Source organism: Trichogramma pretiosum, unplaced genomic scaffold, assembly GCF_000599845.2.
Source record: "Trichogramma pretiosum strain Unisexual culture from Peru unplaced genomic scaffold, Tpre_2.0 scaffold19, whole genome shotgun sequence".
Classification (NCBI taxonomy): Eukaryota; Metazoa; Arthropoda; class Insecta; order Hymenoptera; family Trichogrammatidae; genus Trichogramma; species Trichogramma pretiosum.
In genome coordinates this window covers 977,781-1,003,848 of record NW_019641707.1, presented here as the reverse complement: position 1 = coordinate 1,003,848, position 26,068 = coordinate 977,781, and the positions used below count along the sequence as shown (strand labels likewise).

The window sequence follows — 26,068 nt, the reverse complement described above, 5'->3', positions numbered from 1 at the left end:
TACTACTGTTATTTAGTAGTACAATAATCTCAACAATTTAAAAAATTTTGAATACTTTAATTAAATGTGTGCTCGGTGCAGACTTTTTCGTGTACCATTCATGCGAGAAATGTTGCTTTTTCATTCTTTCATTTTAAAACTCAAACTTATTAGTGTAGTAAACGAACGAACTCATTTAAAGCTCGAATAGTTGGTGCAAGTAGCAGCAGTAGCATAGTAGTGTCCATTGGGTAAAAAACGCGTGAAATCGATGTATCATAAAAGACGCGCACAAAACATATCCCCATAGTCTCGTAGTAAAGCGCAGCAGCAGTAGCATATAGCAAGTAAGTAAGTGCATCGAATGATAAAAGTTGCCGAGGCGGCGAAAAAGCAGCAGCAGCAGCAGCGCATACGCAGTCAGCACGGCAGCACATATAGTAGTAGCGCAGTGGCGCACGATTGTATTCTTGCGGGTGAGCAAATTTGATTTCACGCTCACCGAATCCTTTGGATCTCTCTCACGGCTCTAGCCTTGTGCCAGTGGTGGAAAACGTAAAAGAAGCGAAATAACATGCATAAATCAGTGCTATGAGCATACACGCGCGCGCACACACACACCCGCCTATATACGTATGTACGCGCGCCCAAAGAGAGAGAGAGAGAGAGAAGTACATACATAAATTGTACGGGCAAGTTTTAATCGCTTCCACCGAGCTGCATCTCGATGATGCCGCGTACGAAGAAGATCTTTTTTTTTCTCTCCCGCTCAGCTCGCTCTCGTTCAGCCTTTGCTCGCAGATCTGTGAAGCTTTAACCCCGTAGCGGTGTATCTAATCGAGAAAATATTTACCCTATAGCTTTGGAGAGGGAGATAAAAAAATAGATGTCAGCATAAAACACCTCGTGAGATTCGCGTGCGCTGCAATATCATTGGCGCGTGCGCGTATAATATTGCTTTTGCATGTACACGAATTCGGAGCAGTGATCTCAAAAGAGAGAGAGGGAGAGAGCTGCACGTAATAAACGATCATCGTCTACGCGCGCAATTAGATAGAAAGCTCAATAAGAAGTCCTATATACACAAACTTCGTGCAGGATAGTAAGGAGAGTAGTCGGTAGAGCATGCAAAACTATCTAAGTTATTATACGCACTTAACTCGGAGTCCGCGCGAAGTAGGAAGGGCAGAGCCAAACAAGCGACAAACCTTCGGCCTGTCTGGCTGAATTGCAGTGCACTGCGCTTCCCTATGCGCGCAGAAGCAAAAAATCGTTTAACGACGTGTCTCGTTGCGTCTGCAGCGCGTTGATTGCGCAAAACATGGTGATTATCCAGTTGTCGCTTTGCTATTTTGTTTATTTGTTTACGCATTTACTTATCTTATTTATTTATAAATGTTTTTTACCCCTATATCGAATCGATTTAACGAGGACGTTTTTTTTCGGGGGGAGACGCCGGTCGAAATCTCTTGAGCATACGAGAAAAGTCCAAATTAAAAGAAGCTCTCTCGTTTTTTATCCAGTTTATTCGAGCGTGTACTCGATGTGTGTGTACCATGGCGCGCGCACACATAAAGCCGCAAGAAAACGAACGAAAAGATCCGTAGCCGAGCGTATAAGCCTCCGCCGCGGTATAACCGTAGCCTGCGACCCATGAGGATTGCGCGCACAGACGTCCTATACGTACACATGCAATGCTAGAGCTGCCTCTCTGAGCGCTGCGCGCGCCCGAGCGATATCGATGCGGTTGATTCGTTATTTGTCTGCGATGGAGTGACGCCTGCGTACACACACGGACGCACTTGCACACACATATAACTCGCACACGTATACACGCAGACAGATATCCGCGCGTACTTGCGAGGCTGCTTTCCGCGCTGGCATTATAGATTATCGATCGCAGATGTCGAGCTATTTTCCATCATTCTCGGAGCTCGTGTGTGTGCATGCGCGTATATGTATTTGCCTTGCGGTTCGCAATCGCGACGCTTGAACTCGTATACTGCAGTAGTTTAACGTCGACATTTTCATATATATGCGTGTGCTGTGTATTTGTAGTCTTTTGACAGGAAGGTGGGCTTGACGCGCGTCTCCGTGCGCATTTCGACGATTTACGGAAAGTGTATGTGTGGGTGTGTGTATACTTTTGTCGAAAATTGCAATTCCGTCATGTTTTTCGGATACGCAATCGTCTCTCTCTCTCTCTTTTCTTCGTGCATGCATACCCACGCAGCAGCGCGTCGTATAAAGACGAAATTTCGCATTTTCGCTGCAGGGCGTTTAAATTTTTCCCTTTTTCTCATCGCAAACGCGCGCGCGCGCATCGAGGGCTCGAGCCAAGTTTTTTTTCTCAAGAGCCAAAGAGAGAGAGAGAGAGAGAGAGAGAGAGAGGCAGAGAGAGGTTAAAACAGCAGAAGCATCGTATAGAAAGGGAAAGAGAGAGAGAGAAACATCAACGACATCGTCGTCGCACGAGTTTACATTTAAATTTACAATTTCGCCGGTGCTAGCTGGCAGTAAATTGATTTGCAGCACGCTCGCTTTTCGTAGCTCTCGCTCGGCGCGCGCGCGCGCCCCGACGTACCATAACGAATACGGCTAGAGAGAGAGAGGAGGACTCGACGAGCTTGGCGCGCGGCAAGGCAAATGCAAAGTAGTACTGGTGCGCGCGAGTATGGGTAGGTACACGTGGGTGTGTGTGTGTGTCGTGAGCATACGCGTGTGCGGGCATGTATGGCATCGTCGTGTCGTGTTGTTGTACTCCAGCATCTCGCGCATACACATGCATACACTCATATTCAGACTCTCTCTGATGGGTAAGTGATTTCCGGTTGAGTGACTGACTCGTTGCAGAAATTCAGGCGGGCGTAGATTTGCTTTTGCCCAATAGCTTATATGCGCGCTGCTCGCGAATTTCGTACGTATTATATACACAGGCCAAAGCGGCGCACTGAACTGCTGCTCTTATGCTTCACGTATGTGTAGTGTGTGTACACATACGGGAGGACTTGTTTTATCGTAACTATAGCGCGCGCGAGGAACGAAATTTGTGGCAAACTCGTGCGTCCATGTTATTCTTTTCTCTCTATACGCTCATATGCACATCGCACACGTTTTTCCGCGATAAGAAATCCTTCGTTCGTGAGTTTTGCAGCCATGTGCACTTCTGTCGTCTGCGCGTATACGTATACGTACGCACCGGCGGCCTCTTGCCGATAATACGAAACTTGGCAGGAAAAGAAAATGGTTATATGTATAATATCTCGAGAGAGAGAGGGAGAAAAAGAGAATGAGAGCTCGAGCTTGCACACAGCTATGTATATAGCGCATACTACTGCACTATGCTACTGCAAGCTCTCTCTCTCTCTCTTGACTCGGGACAGCTAAGAGCACCACGCGGCATTTCGTTTTTAATTTCGCTCTATAGACGTGATAAAAGAATCTCACGTTCTGGCAGTTAGATAGGTGCGAGAGAAAGCACGACGGGGCAAAGAGGCGCGCGCGCTCGCAAGCAGCGCAGTCAGGGACAGTAGTAGCGTGCGACAGAAAAAAAAGAAGAAAAAAAAAACGACGCCTCGAAAAGTAGAAGAGAAGAAGGGAAAATACATGGGCGCAGCTCGCGCCAGATGCGGCAAACGTGAAGCGTGTATAGTAGTATAACGCCCAGCGCGGAATGAGCGAAACGTGCTAAGCGACAACGTCCAGCGCTACGACGACGACGACGACGACGACGACGACGATGCTTCCAATTATATTCGCGTGTTATATAATATATATTATATTGAACGTAGTAGCACGAGAGCCTAGCTAGCTGATGCGTGGTGTGCATGCAACGCAGCGCTGCGATACTCGTACCATAGGTAGCAGCGGAAAGTCTGTACGGTAAACGGAGGCGAGCAATTGTCATATATTTTATTTTATTTTACTCTCGAGGGGTAGTCGTCGTCGTCGTCGTAGCGTGGGTATACTTATACGCGTCGCACACAGCTTAGCGTCTTATTTTTGAACAATTGAATCCAGCAGAGGAAGCAGCAGCAGCAGCTGGATTTGCAGACCTGGCATAAGAAAGAAATGTGCCTTTTTTGGGGGCGCTCGCGCAAGACCGAGAGTTTGCGCCCGATATGATCAGCATGCAGTGCCCGTATACATGCACACCGAATCCCTCAAAATTTGACATAGTGTCTTTGATATTCTTCGCGTGCACTTTCCGACGCCCCGCCGCCGCCTTCGTCTTCCTTTTGCTTTCTTCTTCTTCTTCTTCGTTCTTCTTCGTTCTTTCTTCGGCTTAGTTAGTAAGTTTCTTTTGAAGTCCTTGCCAATCCATAGGCGTGCGGCAAGCACATGCTAATCTTTCGAGCAATTTTTCCGTCTGGAACTTTATACTCTTTTCTTCCCATTCCTCTCTCTCTCTCTCTCTCTCTCTCTCTCTCTCTCTCTCTCTCTCTCTCTCTCTTCGTTCCTCTCATTGGTCTGTCTTTTGAACGTGATGGAAATGTGCCCTTTATTGAGACACTATGCTTTCACCCTGTATATGGGCTAAGCCATAGTTATCGTGATGGTCAAACTATTTTTTTTCTAACATTATGTACTTTTGAAGAGTACATTGAAAAGTGAAAATCCTGAAAGTTTCAGCTCTGTAGGTTGAACCCTATTTGATTTTCAGGGCCAAAAGTTGAATTTTCTTTTTCTGCTGATATTCTGCTTGCAATTCTGCTTTTTTGCGTGAAAAAATTGTTGAACTATGGTTTATAATGTAAAATTTGATGTAGAATTTAAATTCACTATGGCTTAGCCCATATATTTTACCATTATATTTACCACCCGGGTGGAAAGCAGATGAAGAGCCAGGAACCCTTAAGCTCAGTACTAATCTATTTTCGCGCTGAAGCGAAGCTTTTCATATGTATTATTTTTAAAAAAATTCTAATCTTTCAATGAGACATTGTTATTAATTTTTTGCTGTTGTTCTCGTCACAGGTGCGAAGGAGGATGGCTGCAATTCGACGGTGGAGCTCGGATTTGCGGACGCGACTCACGATTACAGCAGCCCATTGTTCTTTTCTCTGACGATCCCGAGCCGGTTTTGCGCATGCAGTGAGTATACACATACACAAACATGAATACAGTAGCTGTTTTTACCGCACGCGCGCGCGCGCGTGTGTGTATCGCCCGTTATACTTTAACCCCATTTTTCATCATTTGCGCTCGAGCTCTTTTTACGTTGCAAAAAAACGTTCGTACATACGAATGGCGCGCTGGTAAACAGATATGTACGGCTCCCGCTCGCGCGCACGTATATATGCAAACGTGTATGCTGGTAACGAAAAAAAAAACAGAAAAAAAGCTAATGAGCTTGCGTAACGATGCCAAAGTCTACTTTCGATTGGGCGAGCGCGCCTGTTTGATGTTTGCGCCGATGCATGAGTTTTACGTTTATAGCGTAATCCTCTCGCTCGTCGTTGCCGCGTATTTACGTAAGACTGCTTGCGCGACGCTAAACATCTCGTTGTGTTTGATCTATTTCCTAGCGCGTGTATACATACACTTTTCAAAGTCGCTGCGCGCGCTTTATAAGTATAAAGCTGAACCCGATCAGCTATAAGTACATATAATAAGCGATTCGAACTTCGAGCTGCACGTGTATTACAGATAAGCTCCAAAGTCGCGGATCAAAAATTCTCGTGCAAGCTGACCGCAAATCGTGTAGGTGCGATATGGTGGCGATCTTAGCGTCGGATGAAAGCGAAATGCTATAACAAAGTCCGAGGTCTGGCTAAGGGATGAAATCGCAGTTTCTCGAGCCTCGCCCGTGGTTTTCGCGCATAAACTAATTACAATGTTGTATCTGGCATAAATCCAACTGAAATAAGTCTAGATAATACAAAAAGAAAAAAATAAGCCTGGCCTCCCTGCTCTGGGACCCAAGCCAAAATCTCCCTTCAAATATATATTGTAAATAAAAGCAGTTGCATTCGTCACATTGTTATACCGTTCACGTGTCTTAGCCATCTTTGCCCGCTCGTCGCGATACTCCTCTTCGTAAATTTTTATCTCTCTCTCTCCTCTTCTTATTTTTCCTTCCCTCGATTCCCTTTTTTCGCCCAAATTCTTTATTGCTTTGCTCGTCGCGCGCCCTCAAGGCTGGGCTGCTGCTGCAGTAGCAGTGCCGAGGCTCATTTGCATTCTTATTAAATTGTCCTGCTAAAATTATGAGGAAACTTTGCGACTAGACACGCAAAAAAGGAAGAGATTCTAGAGACTCTTTATTTTTCCAGCTACCACCGTCCTCCGGCCCGGGGGGGACCGGCTTGCCTTATGCGTGCACACGCGCGCGTAGTGCAGCTGTCTTTTTTAAGCAGTTTTCTAAGCGCGTAGAGTCTTGGCCGCTACTTTTGACACGCTTCGCTTGCCATTATGTAGCTCTTCCTATCTCCGCGTCTTGCGGATGTAGTATTCCTCTTCCCGCAGCCGCGTCGACTTCCTCCGCAAAATTATCAAAACTAATTTGTAATTACCAGTTGGTACAAACGATCTCGCAATATTTCCACAAAGAGAGTTGGTAAAAGAGGAAGTGGTAATTTTCAATTTTTTTTTTTTCATTTAGCATTTTGTAAAAATGTTGTCGGTGGCCGTTATAGAAATTGAGATAGCGAGGCGTCGAGTGGCATCGAAATGGAGCCAATCGAGCGTGTAATAGCCTCTTGTTGTTCTTAGAGCTAAGGGATTCTTTTCCCTCTGGGGGGTGAAAATTTTTAAATTTCAAAAGTTCGGACACACTGGAGCTCGCCACCGAGATAACAACCTTTTGCTGGCGCGCATAAAGTGAGAAGTGACTTCCTCGCTCCGCTCTTACTCTCTTTCACTTCTTTTACCAGCTACCGTACCGTGGCTTCTTTTCAAATAATCATATCTTGCGAAAATAGTCCGCGTGGTTAAAATCGATTGCCACGCGCGCATCTGAAATTAAAAATGGATGGATTATATTCCGCGCGCATAATTTCACGTCTCACTTAACCGCATCGGCGCGCGGGAGCTATATAATTAGATTCTAAAAACAATTGTTGTACGGAGTGGCGGCATTTTTCAATTGTCTACTGATTCTGCGTAAGAGTATAAATGCGAAAAAGTTAAGATAATGGGGGAAGAATGAAACATAAAAAAGCATAAATACAAAGAGCCATTGGATTCAATTTTACGAGGAGGCTATTCATCATGAGTTCGTTATTACTCTCTTTCCTTTCTTGAACTTTTTTGTCGACTGTAACGTTATTTATGCCTCGACGATTTTTCATTGGGAATTTTTTTCTCAACAATTGCGTTTTGTTTAAACGATTCAATCTTTCTTTTTATGGAAGCTAGAGCGTAATATAAAGTTTCGCGATATCTCATCACTATATACAGACAAAAGAATTGATTTTTGTATCATCATCGCTAAAAGCTTTTTTTTCTAGTATAATCGCAGATATATATGAACTAAATATTACAAAACTATTGATTAATACGATCATCTCTACGAAGTAAGCAAAAAGATTTGATAAAAAAAATGTAATATTGCCGCTCACGAATACATGTTCTTTTTTCTCCTTTCTCTCTTTGTAATTTTACTTCTCGAGAGAACTGATTGAATTTTGAAATACGACTAACACACACGCAAGCTCCGCGCACCATGGCGTTCTTTTCTGCTCTGCTTCTGCAGTACGATATACTGCTCACTGCAAGGCTTTTCGCTGCGTCTTTCTCTGTCTCTCTCTTCATTTCTTTTCCTCGATGCTGCTGCCACTGCTGCTGCGTGTGTCCGATTTATTCTTTTTGTTTGCCGCAACACGCAGTGTGCGACTCGGCGCCCTCTAAATCCTCGGCTTTTTTTCTTATATACTATAATTCTTCCGTTTCTTTCTCTCTTACCCGTTCTCTTTCTTCTACCCACGGCTCTCTGTATACACTTTCTATTTTCATATAAGTACGCACTCCGCGAGTCTCTTCCCTTTCTTCTTCTTCTCCTTCTTTTTTTTCGGGGGGGCTTTCTTTCTTTTTTATATCCTGTATGGCGCCGTCAGAGCTTCATGCGGAAACTATTGATGAACGTTCGAAGCCACGATGAGTTAAGAATCTTACCCCGATAGTATCTCGGCGAAATAAATTTCATTTTTACGTAAAAAAATAAAAGAGTTAAAATGTTTGTTTTATAATACTACAGTTTTTAATGATTTTTTGGTACAAAATTTTAATTAACTATAAAATCACATACATAAACTCGTATTAAACGTCGTCGACGAACAGTCTGCCGAAAACAGAAAAATTGATTGGTCCGCTCTTCTCGGTGTTCAGCTTCTCACGTCCCGGTGGTTTTGAGTTCAAAACCCACATATTGCCACGTATGACAATAAGATCCGAACTGAATATCGTTAATTTCTTCCACTGACCTTCAAGTTGGGACATGATCTGAGCTTCCTCTTTTACAGTGGCTCGTCCGCCATTGATTATCACGACATTTCCATTGACCACGACTGGTTCGGTTTTATTTCCCGCTACTTCGGGCACTTTTGGATTCTTCAACGGTCCAACAACTTTGAGTATGTAGTTTCCGCGATATTGAGTTTCAGCTAGAAATATATATCAGATTGAAATGTTTGCCTAAAGCAATGAGAGTAGAAAAATGCCAAAAGGGCCAAAAACTCACCATTTTCAGCGGCAAAAATACCGTTGCACACGAACAATGCGAAAACGAGCAGAACTGAGCGCATGGCGATAATCATACTTCACGTTATTATCCACCGCAATTAAAATATCCAATGAGCATTTCGCACAAATAAATTACGACTTTTATAAGCGAACATTTTAACGAACGCAATAAACATTATACACAAGATTATATTTTCGAAGTAAACATTTCTCGTCATGATGACATACCCATGAAGATTAGGTTTTAGGCAATGATTCTGTCGGTGTATCAATTTTTGGAAACTTGTTTATTGTTTTTTTTTTGGATACAATAATATGGTACTTTTAATACCACAGTTTGAAAACCATGTTACTTTATGCATTTATGTAACCTTTTGAATTTAGTATAGATAACATTTAATACCCCCCAATTAAATGATAAGTAATATACATCGCAATTTCAAAATTTCCTGATTTAAAATTCGGAAAAAATAAACGGTGATAAATTATAAATGAAATGTATTATCTTTCGAGAAAAAATTCATAAAATCTTACATTGCTCAATGAATCGAAATGTTGCATGTATTTTATACGAGAGAATAATTCGTACCGACAAAATTGTTCACTAATTTACAGTTCAAAGGGAATGAAATAATGCTATTTTTCTGAAACCATAAAATATCTTTCAAGTTATAATCTGATATGCGCACTCGAGGCAAATTTATGATTCATCGATATTCATACGCGAGTCGTACAAATACGCTGTTTCGTATACTTTGTAACATTATAAAAGTGTCAATTGTGAGGTTGTAAAAATATATTGCCCATACACAAGCTATGTTTCATAACGCACTTGCTTTCGACTCGCACAAAAATGAAGAAGAAAAAGATGAAGAAGAAGAAGAAGCAACAAAACGTAGCTCGAATTTATAATTTTTGAATTATGAAAGCATTTTCTACCTGTCTAACGCGAAATGGCGGAGCATCTTTCATTCCGCACAATCAAAAGTTCGCAGAATGTTCGCCGCTGTTTATTTTCTATGTGTTTACATGCAAACATTTCTCATGCGCACAAAGCCGACAGACGGGTTTTCTTATTCGCTCACGCAGTTTTTCGCGAGATTTTTTTCTTTACTCATCTCTTGCCTCTTTTTCATGTCGTAAGTAAATCGCCCTTTTTTCAAAAACAAATCTTTGCTACGCTCTTGCACTCAATTTCCCCCTCTCTTATGCTTTATCAGCGGCAACCCCTTGAATTATTTTTTCCGTTAATTTTCAACATCAGCTACTTGCCCCGAGTAAATAATTAATAATCTTTGATTTAAGATGTTTCGTTTTAAGAATAGACGCGCGCGCGCAGCAAAACAAGTTCTTTATCCCAAAGAGTTTCAAGCCCTCGCTATATCCCGCCAGCTTTACTCTTACGTCAGACTCGAGAGGCTTCATCCTCAGACTTTGATATAGCTATATCCGGTGTCAGGTACGTATATATCGTACTGCACACATACACTCGCGCGCGCGCGCGCACACACACACAGTCGGCGAAGACAGGCGGTATATAGAGCGCGGCGGTCGGTGTACTTTACTTTTAGAGCGTTCGAAGCTTTATCTTTGCTCCAGCCAAGCGAGGCAAAACGAACACCCGGAAGACGCTGAATTGGATATCCCTCCGACCGAGCGAGAAGTACTGCAACCAAGTATGAAATTTTCTCTCCACCAAAAATATATATACAACTGCAGCAGCAGCGGCAACGGCATCAGCAAGAAACTACTTGCATTTATCTCTTTCAGTTCTCTCTTTTTACTCTTTCTCTCTCTCTCTCGACTGTCCTTTCTTCGAGGCTTTGGTAGGAGAACTTTTTGATAATTGAAATAAATTATACGTACAATTTTTTAGTCGCTTTTATGCGCTCACGAGTATACAAATAATAAACAGCAACAATAACGCGAGGGTTCGCCCAAGTTTTTCAAATGCATCGGTGCGTTTCTAGCTATGCTCGGAAAGTGGTGTATTGTTAAATGAGTTAGCTTTCGTAGGGAACGACTGTGTACGATTTAACAGAGGCTTTCTTCGAGTCGATGCATTTAGTTGGAATCATCTGGACGATTCTACATAGAATATATATAGCCGTAAAAAAGGAATCCCTTTCAAAGCTTGATCGCTTCTTTTTTAAATTATTTTTTTGAACTTTAACCTTTGACCTATGCAGCTTGCATTTGAACTGTCTCGACGTAAAAGAGTGCATTAGTTATTGTTCGAATCTCTGGTACAAACCTTGTTAAAAAAGTCGACACTCGCTTGATTTTTATAGACCAACTCCTCACACTCAACGCACTTCAACAAGTTTCACATCGAAAAATCAAAAAAGCGTTTATGCGGCGGTAAATAATTTGAACTTGGTACTTACAACTTTTTTTGTTTCGAGCTTGTGCTAGCTGCACACTTTTCACAACATTATGACACATTCCAGTCGACAACTTGTGTCACTGGCCGTATCAAGTGTGACACGTGTGAAGTGCTGACGCATCTGATTAGTTACTCCGAATACTCTCGGGCCTCCATAAATCATGATCGAATCAGCTCGCTGCAGTGCGAAGCTTCAACGCTTAATAAACGAATAAATTATGATCTTTTAGTTTACACCTTGATTCCGGCTAAATCTACTTGAAAATTGTGCTCGCTCGTGTAGTAGGGTAACCACCTCTAGCGGGGCAACTTCGCTCCGCGGTGTCTTCTTGGAGTTCGAGTCCTTCGGCGCTAATTATGAAAAGTTTTCGAAAACCGCTGAGCGGTATTACCCGGCCTCGGCACCGATTCGTACATAGCCCCGGCTGGAAATTGCGTCCCGGAAGTAATGTATCTCCTTCGAATATCTATATAATTCGATACGCAGCTATATTTTATGTAAAATAATGCTCTTTACCGAAATCAATCAGCCAAGTATCAGTCGAGTTATACATTGTTAATTGGTATTTTCCATTCGAGCTGCTGAGGTCAGCCGAGTATAAAAAGAAAATCGCTTTAGAGTATAAAACTAATTAACTAGAGGGGGACAAACGACGTAGTCTCCTTTAAACGAATTTTATTGTACAATCAATGACTCGCGCTATACGCGGCTCTTCATTAATTTTACATACTTAATGAGCAGAGAGTTACTTTAATGAAAGTCACGTACACTCGGCGAGAAATAGAATTGCGATGCGCGAGAAGAAAATCGTTGGACTCTGCGCTCGTCGTCGTCCCAATTCTCCAAAATTAAGAATTCCGTACCTACGTTATAGTGCTGGTGGCACGCGACCCGCGAAACGCAACTGACTTCGTTAAAACACACAGTTGCGCAGACAAGATTTTTTCTTCGCGTTTCGTTACAAAACTGGGAATCGTGCAAGTTGGAGAAAAAAATCGCATCCTGCAGTTTGATTTTTAACTGCACGAGAAAAAAGACGCACGGTACGCTACGGCGTAAAATGAATTTCATGAAAAAAAAAATTTTTTTATGCTTATCTCAGGGTTACGGCACGATGCAGCTTGAAAAATACATCACAAACGTACACATCGTTATAAAGCACACATAGCCTGGATGTATACACGCGTGCGAGTAGTTTATGTACGCACGTATACACATATACACACGCAAGCAGAGCGCGCCTAACGGGGTGTAAGAGGAGAGGAGTACGGCGCAGGGAGCGCGTCACGATAATGAGTCCTGCCCTCGCGCTCGCGCGTGTACATAACGTATATATAAAATTATATACATTTACTTACTGTACTTGAAGCGTGCGCAGAAGCTCGGTTAACGGAAAAAATTGCGATTTCGTTACAATGCCTATATACGTATCTAATCTCCGTACACGAGCGTATTATGAAGTTCTTTCGAGAGTAAAACGCGATTTTCCGATATGGTGCTGTCGCATTTTCGCGAGAATTGCCGCATTCAATCCCTTCTCGCTCCTCTCTTCCAGCGCTCATTTCGAGAGTAATAATAACGCGCTGACATAATTTGTAAATGACGCTCTTTAATGTGACTTTGATTTTTGCTTATAATATATCATAGATAATGTCAAATTTTGAAAATTCTTCAACGAATTTTCAACATGTAATTGATAAAAGAAAACTACATGAAGGTGGTAAAATATTAATTATAAAAAAATATGGATAAGTGACAAGTCGAATTGAAATTACGCATGTCAAAGAAGATTTCATTCAAAATTTAGTTTTTGTGCTTTTATTTACATTAAGTATCTATGTGTGTGTATGTGTGTTTCAGAATAAACGAGCACACCGAAAGGTCGTTGGTTTACGCCTTTTACAGTTTCGCTTCCACCGCAAGTACGTCAGTCGGCTGGCCCGCAAAGGGTGGCAAGCGAACTCTTAATACGGGTAAGTGGATCTGCATTCATGATACGTCTGCCCTTTTTTTTTATTTCTCTCTCTCTCTCTCCCTCTCAACTTTCCGACAGCTCTCATACACACGCCACATGCTTTGGCCTGGTGCACAAGACCAACAAGTTTTTAGTCATTTAAACTTTGACCGTATTTGAGGAAAAGAGAAAGAGAGCGCAGATAGAGAGAGAGAGAGAGACAGAGAGAAAGGAAAACGACAATTGAAAAAAACTTGCACCGGTGTAGGAACCAATGATGCTCACTGCTGCCACCGAGCGCTGTTTTTTAATCTTATTGAAACTTTTAGGAAGATACTTTAGGGAAATACTATTTCTCTCGAGTTAATAAATTCATTTATTATAAGGTAAATTATTTCAAGTTTGTTTTCAATTTCGTACAGTTGCGATTCCGCATTCTGACAAGTTTTTTAATTTTCTTTTTCGGGATTTCATAAAAAAATAATTATATAAGAACTATTTTTCAAAACAAAGTAATTCTTGTTGCGTTAAAAGTACTTTTACGCTCTTGATTTTCCGACAAAAAGCTTTGGAATCTAATCGATTGTGTATCTTACCATGAGCGAGGTCTTATCGCTGATAGTTCTTCTATTATTTCCTACACGAATAGTTGTTCTTGCTCGGATATCTCAATCGGTCTTTGTCTTTTCTCGGACGTCCAGTTTTCCTTTTTTCCTTATTTCTGCTTCCTTCTAGCTTATTTAATCCATTTCAATTTTTTCTTACAATAAAGTTCGAGCTTATTTTTTTTCTACTCCGTCCAACTGAACTGCGCACGTAAGCGCGCGCGTATGTTATTTTAATGGACAAATAATTTTCTTGTATTCGGAATATGTTACTCGACCGACTAGAACAATAAATCCGCGCGCGCGCTGTGTTTCGTTTTGAGTAGAAACCGCAAACGCATATACGACAATGCTTCGCCGTCCTCCCTTCTCCCTTTCTTTCCCGGCTTTTCTATCCCAAAGCCGTAAAACTCAATTACGAATTCAACGGATCTTTCTCTCTCTCTCCCTCTTTCTGGACCTTTCCCAAAATTCGCGTCGTCCCTGCACGCGCGCGCACTCGCGAGAGCGCGAATACCTATGTACGAAACTTGTTTACCACGAGTCGAAAAAATTCCCCGACGTCTAAATCAAAAAGTTGCGAAAAGCACTCTTTTCATGCGATCGAATTTCTCCTTGCTGCTCACTTTTTCTCTCTCTTTCGCGCTCTTACGCTGCAATCTATTTATACGTATATTGCTCGATTCGGCGAGTTTTTTTTTTATTAAACAACATTATTTTTTTCATAAATATTTAGATAGATTTCAATTTAAGTTTCGCAGAGCTTTCAGTGTCAATTGAAAAATCTTTCGAATATTTTCTCGACATTTTCTTGACATTTCGAGCAAAAACTTTAATAATGCTTTTTGTGCATAAATACACATAGCCGACGTATATGTTGGCTCAGTGTGTTATGCGAGGAACGTTGAAATTTGCACGATTAGTCAGTTCAAATTTTCCTTCGGATAAGTCTATAGTTTGAGCGAATACATAAACGCAAGGGGCATATCTATATGGTGGAAAGTCAAGCATAAGCTGTGTGTGGAGAGAAATTCTCGTAATAACCATTTAAGCGTCTGAGGCTTGAGTGTTAACAATGTGTGAATCAGTATCCTCTTCTCCGGAAAGGCTGATATAGCAAATTTCGCCCTGCACATTGCTGACGCTCGTAATATCTTGCGCATAATAAGCGAAATTGTTCGAAAGTTTTTTCCAAGATTCAATATTAACCTTGTGAGAGTAAGCCATATATATTATTACGAAGCTTGGTTATGAAACAACAATAATCGGACAAAACACGTGCCTCGTGAAATTAAAGTTACAATTTTGAAAAATTCATCCACTATTCAATTGTATTCTCTTTTGCGATCTAGGCGTTACGTCATTTCACAATTTTCGTATTTGTTTCGTACGAATACGGATCTGAATTTCTAGGACACTTTACGATTCGTCGCAACGAATGAATAAAGGCACCAGACCAAAATTGTACGACGGTGTATACATTATGACGAGCTCATGCGACGCAAAATAAACAGCACTGAATGCAAACCAAGTCAGGCTCTATTATCTCGCCATTGTATGACTCCACATGTGCTAGAGACGTTAAGGGATCCGTATAAACGTGACTTTGTCTGTTGTTCTGGCAAATAATGAGAAAACTTCGTTTTTCTTTCCTCGAGCCTCTCTGCAGTCCAATTCTCGATGTTAGATTCACTCCTTTCAAATTGGTATGCTCTAGATTCAACACTAACTCAAATTTGTGTTGCTACTTGACCGTTGCGATTCGTTTACCTCGTAAGAAATATTTGTTGATAGTTATTAGTTACGTTTTTTTTCAATACATCTGTATACATGTTCAAATGAAATGATTAATTTTCAGCGTCAAGGTCAACGTGCTCTGATGATAAATGCAAATTTTCGCGACAAAAAGTTGCACCACAAGAGCCTGTAGCTGGTACGTATATTAATTCAATGTTTACCCGATAAAATGCTAATAAATTTATTTTTCATTATTACAGATTGTGATTGGGTCTATGAGGAGAGCAATTGTCGGAGAAATTGCGTTCTAGCCAGTCCTGGGTATCCTGGATTATATCCGCCAAATTCAAAGTGTCGTTATCTTATCACCTCAAACTCTACTGTCACGATCAACCTTTCCTTTACTACAGTTCTAATGCCTGCTAAGTAAGTAAAGTTTATTGTTATTTATTCCATAAACAATACTTGAAATTCCATTTGCTTATCTTGATAGTTCAACTAGTTACTTCGAAACAATTTGACAATATGTTTCCACACCACGCCCTAGCATAATGTAACGTACCTGATCCTGGTAGAAATGTTTTATTCGCATAATAAGCAAAAAAGGACTATTTAAAATATTTTAAAATACATAATTATATATCGGACGATTTTTTTCTTAGAATTATGTTAAACATATTAAGTAGATTTTAAATGACCTAAAAAGGACTACTTATCTGTTTTCAAATATTTAGATCAATTTTCAACCTCTTTCAAAAATTCACTTTCAATCTCGACCACTAGATGGCGAGTACCTTTATCTGTCAATTGCCAGTGGAAAAGTAGTTTAGTTTTATTAAAGCAATACGGGTTATATTTATTATAGAAAGCCATTCGATCAATTTATCAAAAGAAAAGTGGATATTTTTACAAAAAGTTTTTTTGCGGTTAAATAAAAAATTGATCTTTTATTATACATACAATCAATACTGGGCGATACCTTGTTATGTCAGTAGTTCACCAAGAAAAGAATATCGACTACAATTATCTTCTTTGAAAAACGACATAATTTCGCGTTTTAATTTACGAATACACCACGCAATAAGGTAGAGATGAGGGTCGGAAGCAAATTACGCCCCATCCATACAAACATCTAGATTACATCATGATCCACTTACATGCTGCTGCGCATATAGCGTAAGCGTCGGCATTCCTCGCGCTTTCACGAATTTATACATACAGTATGAATAACGCATCCGCACAATCGCATGCAGATATTCATTTATACAGCATGTATACATTTTCAATCCCGATTTGCATGTAGCACATTATGTACGCGCTGACGAGAGAAACGCTCGAAGAACTTATATCATCGCTCGCGTTACCCCCAAGTTTCCACGGCGGATTTGAGTTATTGCACGTATATTTTGCTCGAGTACTGCCAGCATCGTGCTTGCGCATTTGAATACCGTTGTGTAAGTGTGAGAGAGAGCAGGATGGAGAGCGAAAAATTGAAAGTACCTTATATCCTAATATTACATACATTTTTTCGTTACTGTGTATTTATGCGGTGTTATTAGCTGCCTATTCGCTAATTGGCTTGAAAATTGATGAGACTAGAATTGAAGTTCGGGAAAACATTTGTTTTGCCGAATACGAAATCCCGGTAAATTTCACAATTCATTTGTTGGGGGATGCGTTTGATCACGTGCGTTATTACGGTAATTACACTGCTGAGAATTGTGGGTTTGAAAGTTTGCAAGTAAAATCCTATATTGAGATTACTGAAATTAACTGCTTCTGGAGGAAAAATAGGATCTAAATCTTCTATTATCACAGAGCAAGGTTTTAAGTTGTAGTCGATCGAAGCCTTGATTCTAATTGTGGTTCCGTTCGTATCTATTGGCACCGTACCTTTAATCGTACCGAAAAAGGTTTGTACCTGAAAATTAATGTACGTTATGAAATCATCATTCTCCTGCAAACTTTAATTTAAATTATAAATTTAAAAGTTTTTGAGAGCTCACTTGTAAGTCATTTAATTCTATATTGCCTCCTGTCACTTTGAAAGAAGTTTCGATTGAGTATCGACTTTGGTGGTACGAAAATACTAAATCACCCGTTCGTTCAATATATTTTAAAACGCTAAAATTGAAAAAAAAGACGTTGATTTCGAGAACAGTTTCAATGAATAGTTTTAAAAATTAGATGCTTACTCAATCTTAGTTTCGCCAACCGATATTGTAAATAGAGACCCGTGATTTTCTATGGTTGGCAATAATAAAACTGATTTTTCAGCTTTTACCAATCCTGATACCATCATTTCAAGAAATTGATCTGCTATCGAATTGATGGTTTCCTTGAAAAAACAATAATACGTTTAATATTTACTGGAATACTAACATTAGAATTACAATTTTTTTTCTTACTTGAGACGTTATGTTTCTCTTTCTAGAATCTCCCATTATCAAAACATTATCTCCTATGTTATGAAACGGCGGTGTTAATTCACATAACGCTGTTCGAATGCATTCTTCAGCATGTTCCATAATAATTTTTTCTGCACTTCTTTGTAAAGCCATCCTTGCAATTGACATATTATTTGTAGAAATTTTTATTATTGAACATTTTAATGAAAAAATTTTTATTACCTTCTATCTGAATCATGGGAAAAACTCACGATACATTTGTTGGTCTTTTTTTCACGGTAGTTTTCATAACTGTATGACTTTAAGAAATATGGAATTTTAATAAAATAAAACTTTTTCATTTTTTATTGACTTTTAGTGTACTTACAACCACGCGCTGGACACGAATTTTTCCTAACAAATTGAATCTTGTATCAATTCGAGTTATTAATCCATTTCTGTATGAAATGAACCCTAAAAATCAATAATTAATTGCTCATTCTGTTGCTAATGAGAATCTAAGAACTAATCAATATTGTTATCTAAAAAGTTTATACTTCTAACGAAAAAAAACATTACTCACCTAAAAAGTTCATGCTTCTTACAATAAAAACATCTTCCGAATAATTGGAATCTAATTCAACATTTACAAAACCTTCAATTGCACTTTGCTTCAAATCTTCATCTATGTAATGTACTCTTGAACCTAACCAGCACTTTTCTAAACAAAAATTAGAATTTATAGTTATAGTTTAAGTTTATATAAGAATAAATGGATACATACCTATTGTAAAAGAAAAAACTGATGGTAATAAAATTAAGAACAAAACTATTGCTTGCCAGCAAAGAATACTTTTACCAAAAGTATTCATGGCGGAAATTTTGTTGAACACTAGGAAGTTTTTAAGTCGAGCTATTAGATTTTTCGTTATATTCCAAGAGACATAAGACACTTGGTAACCGTATGGCAGCAGACTCACAATGGAATCTTGGAAGAAACTAACAGGTTGATTTTTCAAGGCCAATACATGATAAAAAAAACTATGCGTATCTTATCTCACGGAGAGGACATATCTCTCAAGAGTGTTCAAAATTTGTGACCCATAGTAGAAAGACACGCCTTTTCTAAGGCCAGATCGAGTTTGTAACTTACTTCAGAATGCCAGCTATATTTATTGGGATATCTAGTTTTCTATCACTTGTTCATAAAAGCATTGATAAGTTCTGTTGGAAAATAACAAAATCGAAAATGTATAGAATAAGTTTTTTAATTAATTAATTTTATTATAAAAATGTATACCTATCGCTTACAATAATCATATTTTACACTAACTATAAATTTACACGTTATTTAAATTTTTTTATTATTTATATTATAAATTATATTGACTTATAACATTGTCGAAAGCTTGTCAACGTACTCCTGACAGTCAAAAGTATAATTCTTGGCTATGCTATTGACATAAACTAGCAGGAAGTTTTCAATGCGATTAATGCTATCTGAATTCAAATTCAAGCGTACTGCAAATAAATTCATTACGGGTACATCAACTTGGATATTTTTGAATCCTAAGATCGTAAAACTTTGCAAAGTGACAGCACACGATGATGGCTGCAAATTGATCTTCAAATTAGCTAAAAATGAGAGTTGTTCTATTTTCGCTTTGATGTTACCACCAGCCCGGATAATGCCCCAACGTATCTGAGAAATGAACGGTTAATTAGAGATTTTACAAATTTCATGTAATTTTGAAATTCTTCTTTATGCTTACATAAGCTTGGAATAAATTCAGTCTCAAATCTTCAAATCTAAAGCCAAGCTCGATATCATATTCATTGCCGTTTTTCTCTATTAAAATATCTCGCGTTCTCTGAATGAAATTAAGTCCTCTGCAAGTGAAGAGTAAATGTTTATTTTGCCAGCCCTTCAGTAGGGTGGCTATGAATAATTTCTCGTTACGATACTTACGACACATAGCCGCCTTTTTGAGAGACATGGTATCTATTAACTTTCATATCCATCGGCATTATTCGCACACCTCCTTTGTCGTCGATAAATCCGTTCAAAGCTCTCATTACGGCAAAATCTACAAATGCATTCAGCACCGACTGCGAATCAAATAATTGAGTTTATTCCATGATATATTTCAATTACGTGAGCTCTTTTATGCCTTTTATAGTTCTATACTTACTTGGGTACTTTGATATGACAAATCTCCATCTTTATCTACTTCATTCAAATCGATTCGGCAAACGTGAGATTGAATACATGATTCTGCGAGCCTTAAAATAGCACTCTCATGTACAGGGTTGATGTCAGACCTGTATTCAACATTACATTAGAATATAGAATTTTCTGTCAAAGTAAACTTATTTAATTGAAGTACAAATATTCACCCTCTACTTTTATTCTCTAAAAACGTAATCTTGCAGTTTCCATTCTGAAAATCAATAAAGGGTCATTTTAAGGGAAATGTCTACTGAATTTTCGATTCAATATGGCAAATTATACGAACTGGTTTATAATTGTAGCGATAACCTGTCAGGCTATGGAGATTTACAGAGTCATATGCATGGTCAGACCCGTCTCTAATTGTTCCTATTACACAAAAATATTATTGTAAATTTAAATTAAATTCATCACTTTTGTCATATTACGGGATGAAAATGTTTGAACCTTGAAAAAAGATCTCGTTGATGAAATTTATGCGTTCGCCAAAAGCACTCGTTACTTGACTAAAATTGTCCCCAGATCCTATTATGCTAAGAGTAGCTGCGGTGAACTGAAGAAATTCATGATTTCCATATTCCCAAATCACTGTATTATTAGGACTAATGCTACCTGTAAAAATTATCGATTATATATTGATTTCATTTTTTAATTATAAACTTTTACTTACTGTTATTGTAGACACATGTAAATCCCGCTGCGAAATAAGGCAATATAGCCAAAATCACTCCAAAAGACAACAACATATTTTAATTTGTTTAAAAAAATCTAAATTATAATGATTTTAAAACAGAGCTGATGCATAGAAGCACAACAGCTCTCTCGTGAAAACTAACTAAACATATATTCGGTAAGTCAAGTCTAATGTAGGGTATGCGGCGTTATCGCATCATTTGTATCGAAAGATGTTCAAAATTGAATCAAGTGTGAAAGCTAGTCTGTCGTTTTGTATATCAGAGCGTTCCCTCTGAAGTAGAGACTCACTATCTTCGAAGTTCAGTTGCGTGTGTTTATGTATTTTTATCTCTCGCACGTTAATTTCAAATCTAATCTAAAAAGGCGTGTGATCTTGAAATATTGACAAATTAAATTATCTTAAACTAATGTAAGTTGAATAATAAAAGAAGCGTGTGCGAACAGTCATGTGAAATTCGATCCATCATTTTGAACATATATTTTGTATTTGCATCGATTTTACATCGCGTTCATCTATTGTAATAAGACAAATAGAGCTAATTAATTAAATTCTGATCTAGGTTAAAAAGTTTTTTTTTTAAATCAATATAACTACTAACTATAGTTATCAACTTTCAAGCTATAGAAATAGTTACAATAGTCGTAACATAATATCATCGAAATCATTGAATATCATTTTAATCACAATATCATTGAATATCATTTTCCTCCGAAACACATCAACAATAGCTTTCATTTCAAAATGTTGCTGTATAAGAAATTAGCGACTACACTGTTATATAAACTTATTAAGATTTGATGATGTTATGAAATAATTATTTTTTGAATAAAATCTTCATCTTATCTTATGAATTTCGCAAAAATTGAGATGATAATATCAATTAGCTAAAAGTTATAATTATGAAATTATAAGCTTCTCCAATTTCATAATTTGCAGTACTTAGTTGCAGTTTTAGACGATGTTCCGATGAGTACATGGTTAAAGATCTTCTTTAAAATAGCCTGTGTAAAAGATTATAATTAAACAAATTACTGGTTAAAATTATTTTCAATTGAATCAGATTTTTTATCGATAACGCCTGAAATAACTGTTAAAAAAGTCTTTGCAAATAGTTACGTCATAGACCTCACGCGACCAGTTACAAAATTCACTTCAACAATCATGCATGAACGACGATTGAGAGTACATTTTTTCTTTGCCATTGCTTCGCTAACTCTATTAAACAGTTTATAAAAAGAAACGTACTACATTTTTTCGTCTTTTTACTCACACGTGCGATCGATTAATATCCGAGTGAAGCAAGCTTGTACCTGAATTTTTCAATCATTTTTTCGATTTATTTATCGAGAAGACCTTCTCAAAATCCATCGACCCGATATAAACGAAAAAATTCACTTTTTCATTGTATTCTGGATTTTCGACTAAAAATAAGTATAGGTCTCGGTTGTTCCGATGGAATATCCTATTATTTTATCAAATGTAGACATTGTGCTTCTTTCAGCACGCAGTCGCCAAAAGCTTTCATCTTGAATAAGTTGGCAACCTAGTGAAAGCTACACGATTAAGCTATTATATTATTACTAACATTTCAAATTCGAAAATTTCACAAAAAATATTCAAAATTTTACCTCAAGTTTCAATAATAGTTAAGATTAAGAGTCTTGTGCAAATAATCGTGGCTTCTTGAGGAATAATTTTCTTTTGCGTTTCCAAGTCATACTTATGACAACTATCAGCGAGTTTAAATTCTTTGGAAAAAATTTTAATTTTAATTTAGAGTAATATTTTCCATTCAAAATGACGAAAAATGCTCAATTACCAAGAAGAAAGAAAAAGTCAACATTTGATGTATATTACTTTTTAACAATCCCGAAGAAGTCGACAATTTGTGAACAATTTTACAATCGACTTTCTATACTGAACATTTTATTATCTTTAGCCGATGACAAATTACTCAGTCTCGATTCTATGAAAATTGGAAGATCCGGGAAAATGTTACAGGTTTGAGATGTTAAGAGCCATTTCATTCACGTCAAAAATAGAAGAAACGCCGAACGTGCAGAAACTTAAGAGGATTGTCAGACGAAACATAATATCGTTTTGGTGCTGCTTGAATCATCCGGGAGTGTTGTCTCAAAGTCAACTGATATACTAAGTTTCAGTGTCTACTTTACTATAGCAGTGCAAGCAAACAAAGAAGACTAATTTTAGCGGTTTTAGCTTTCTTTTCTACGATAAGCTACTAATTTTTTGTAGCGAACAAAAAATCATTAAAATTTATAATACGAGGTGTGAACGCTACCGAAAAATTAGATAGGTACAGTTATGTAAACATTGGCGGTAAAAATCAATTTAGTGCGAAAATGAGGTAACATCCAAGGTGCCAAAGAAAGAGGAAAGGAGCGAAGAAAAAAAGAGTATAGAAAAAAGCTGACAAAATAAGCTGTGCAAGACGAGATACGATAAGTCGAGGCAAAGAGACCTTATGAACTGTTTATACCACACAGGGTGTGCGCCTGAAAGAGCTGCAGAGAGGGAGAGAGAGAAAGAGAGAAGCATTTGACCTCTAAAAAGAAATTCCTCGGGGTAGGTTGCTACACAGAGGAGAAGGAGCGAGCCGAGAATGGCCGCCGCGTCGTCTTATCTGTGCTCGCTCGCGACAGAAATGCATTTTCCTCATCTTTTGGCTTCCGCTTCCGTAAGTTCGCTTCTTTATTCCTGCTTATATACACGTAATCGTTATACGACATCCGATGGAAATTTTTTCGCATTTGATTTTGCCTCCCGAGAAAATTGTCCGTGATTTTTTCTTCAATTTCTTATTATTTCAATACTTTTTCGATCTCCAACGCGCCTGCTTATTTTAATACGCATCTTTGATTCTTGACTCTAGCTCTACAGCAAATACTTTGCTGTAACAGCCATGTTACCTGCAAACTATTCCAACGATAAATATTCGAAAAATTTCATGTATTTCGAATATTTTTCACGTAGTCTGCTAAGAAAATTTTTCTCAGAAAGTTCGGTAAAAGTTAAAGAATGCCGAAAAAAAAACAAATTCTTTCCTCAAAGTATACAAGAGAGTACAACGTCTTTTAAAGTTGAGGTAATAATTCCCGACAAAAATTGCATACCACTGAACGTTGGAGATTTTTTTCTAACGCTCCATTATTAATCGACCGTATTTTTAAAATATTCATCGGTGAGCCTCAAATATTGCGCATTCACGTCAAATATAATATGACAAAACGACGTTATTACAGGTTTCTTTTTCTCGTCTCGTGTATACCTTTTTTTGTTGGCTTAGCTAAATCAATACTGAAAGCCGTCTATTTCTTCACTTTTTTTGCGAAAATCTAAATTTTTCAAACGCTCTTATCATCGAGTATACTTGCACGTGACGCTTATCCATTGTTTGTAAACACATTTAAATACTCCGCGACTCTAAAATTATAGAAAACACACACTGTATGAACCGGAGAAGCAAAGAGCGCGCCGAGAGTCTATGTGCTGTTGCTGACGATAAAGGCAAGAATTTACCCCGAAAAATACTTTATTCGCCGGCGATGTTGATATTGCGTGTTTAGGAAGAGAACAAAAACTTCTCTTTGTGCCTGCACTCCATGTTATCCTCTCTCTCTTTCTCACTCACTCTTTCACGCGAGCGCGCGCTCTTAACCAAAGTCCCGAGTTCATTCATCATTGTGGAAAATCCGGAACGAGCTTGAGAAATTAATTCAGCCAGTAGCAGGTAGTCGAGGAAAATTATGATTTTTCCTTGTCCCACGCAATAGAGATCGCGCGCGCCGCGGCGGTGGTGCTGCAAGAGGGAAGAGAAGAAGAAGAAGAAGGAGTAAGGCAGGCAAGCAGGCAGGCAGCAGCAAGTCGCGTATAACAACAACTTCAACTCTGCCAGCTAGTAGAGCTCGCTCGCGCTGCGAAAGCGAACTTGGCGCGCGCGAGGCAAGCGCAACTGGGCGCTTTTAACCCTGCAGGCATTGTTTTAACTTTCTTATGTACGCTTTTGAGTTGAACTTCTCTTTCTCTCTCGCTCTCTTCTGCTCCTCATAATAAGCGAAGGAGTGTAGAGGTGAGCAGAGCCGGCGGAGAGGATGCAGTGTGCAGTGCTCTATGCCCTCGCCTCCTCCTTCTCGGAGTAATACATTCGTCACAAAATACTTCATTGGAAAAGCCATTCAGTAAAATTGTCCCGTGTTGGCATTACGCGATTATATAAACAGCTCCCTACGTTCATTGCCGTTGGCTAATCTAATGACACACCCAGAGGACCTCTTACACCCCACCATACAGCTCCTTCGGCCCTCGATCCTCCTGCGCTCGAATTTTGCTGATTGCAAAGTTCTCTCTCTCTCTATCCTGCTTTGCGTTCTTGGATGACGTCATCTCTTGCGCAAACATTAACGAATTTGAAGAAAATTTCGCCTCTCGTATCTGTGCTGCTGCTGTGCACTAATCGAAGCCTCAACGATAAACTTGGCTCGTTAATCGTTATTATCGGCGTGCATACGTCTCCCGCTCTCTCTACCTCTCTATATCTATTCGAGCTGCAGTAGCACATATATGTTGGTAAATGTACGCGCGCTTGGTACGATAACACACGGATTATTTTGCGAACTACTATATGTATACGAGGGAGAGAGAGAGAGAGAGAACGACGAATTATTCTAGATATTTCAGGCTAAGCTTTGTTTAATATCACCATTGATTTAAGCACACATTGTGTACAGGCTCCTCTATACTCGTATTGCCAGATACAAGTCAACCCACCCTAATTAATCATGAGCTCAAAGTTTACTACTTCTAACTACCTGCGCGCAGACGTACACGAGTAAGCTCGACCTTTTAATTATCTATGAACGTCTGCGCGTGTGTGTGTATGTATGTGCAAAGTGTAATCTCACTCGTCAGCTCCGCGTACGTACGTGTGTGTGCGCGTGAAAGATCGCGACTGACACGCAGACTACTCCAAGATTCTTGCGACTATACAAAATTTTTCACGTTGTCGTTACACGTTGAAATTCATATGCGAACTGTTGTTTTCGCTCTTCGGAAGCTTCGTTTACCACGTGTGATGATTCGTAGATAAGGCACGAGCCGAGGGTGCAATGCCCTCCGCGTTGAACAATCAATTTACTCGAGACTGTTGCAACTCACCTGGCATAATAGCATGTATATACTCCGAGAAGACAATCAAAATCGTAAACAGCCGCGCACTCGTTTCTTTCTCCAATTATTACATTCACCCAGTTAGCAGCTAACGAAGCTTTATTTTCGCGTAATTATATAGCTCACGCGCACACACACAGGTAAACATGGCTTTTCAGCTACAAAAATACAAGCGCGCGCGTTTTTTGCTAATTAAAGAAACTCGTTTTACCTTTTGGCCTTT

At 39.0% G+C, this 26,068-nt stretch overlaps 1 protein-coding gene across 1 annotated transcript in view; it reads left to right on the top strand.

The window, feature by feature from the left end:
* The window catches only part of LOC106659717, an 80,368-nt gene that overhangs the window by 39,282 nt on the left and 15,018 nt on the right, over positions 1-26,068 (top strand). Inside the window, exons 4-7 of the mRNA XM_023463087.1 lie at positions 4,957-5,073; positions 12,909-13,021; positions 15,466-15,540; positions 15,605-15,770. Coding sequence (XP_023318855.1) covers positions 4,957-5,073; positions 12,909-13,021; positions 15,466-15,540; positions 15,605-15,770 — 471 coding nt within the window. The remainder of the gene's footprint in view (positions 1-4,956; positions 5,074-12,908; positions 13,022-15,465; positions 15,541-15,604; positions 15,771-26,068) is intronic.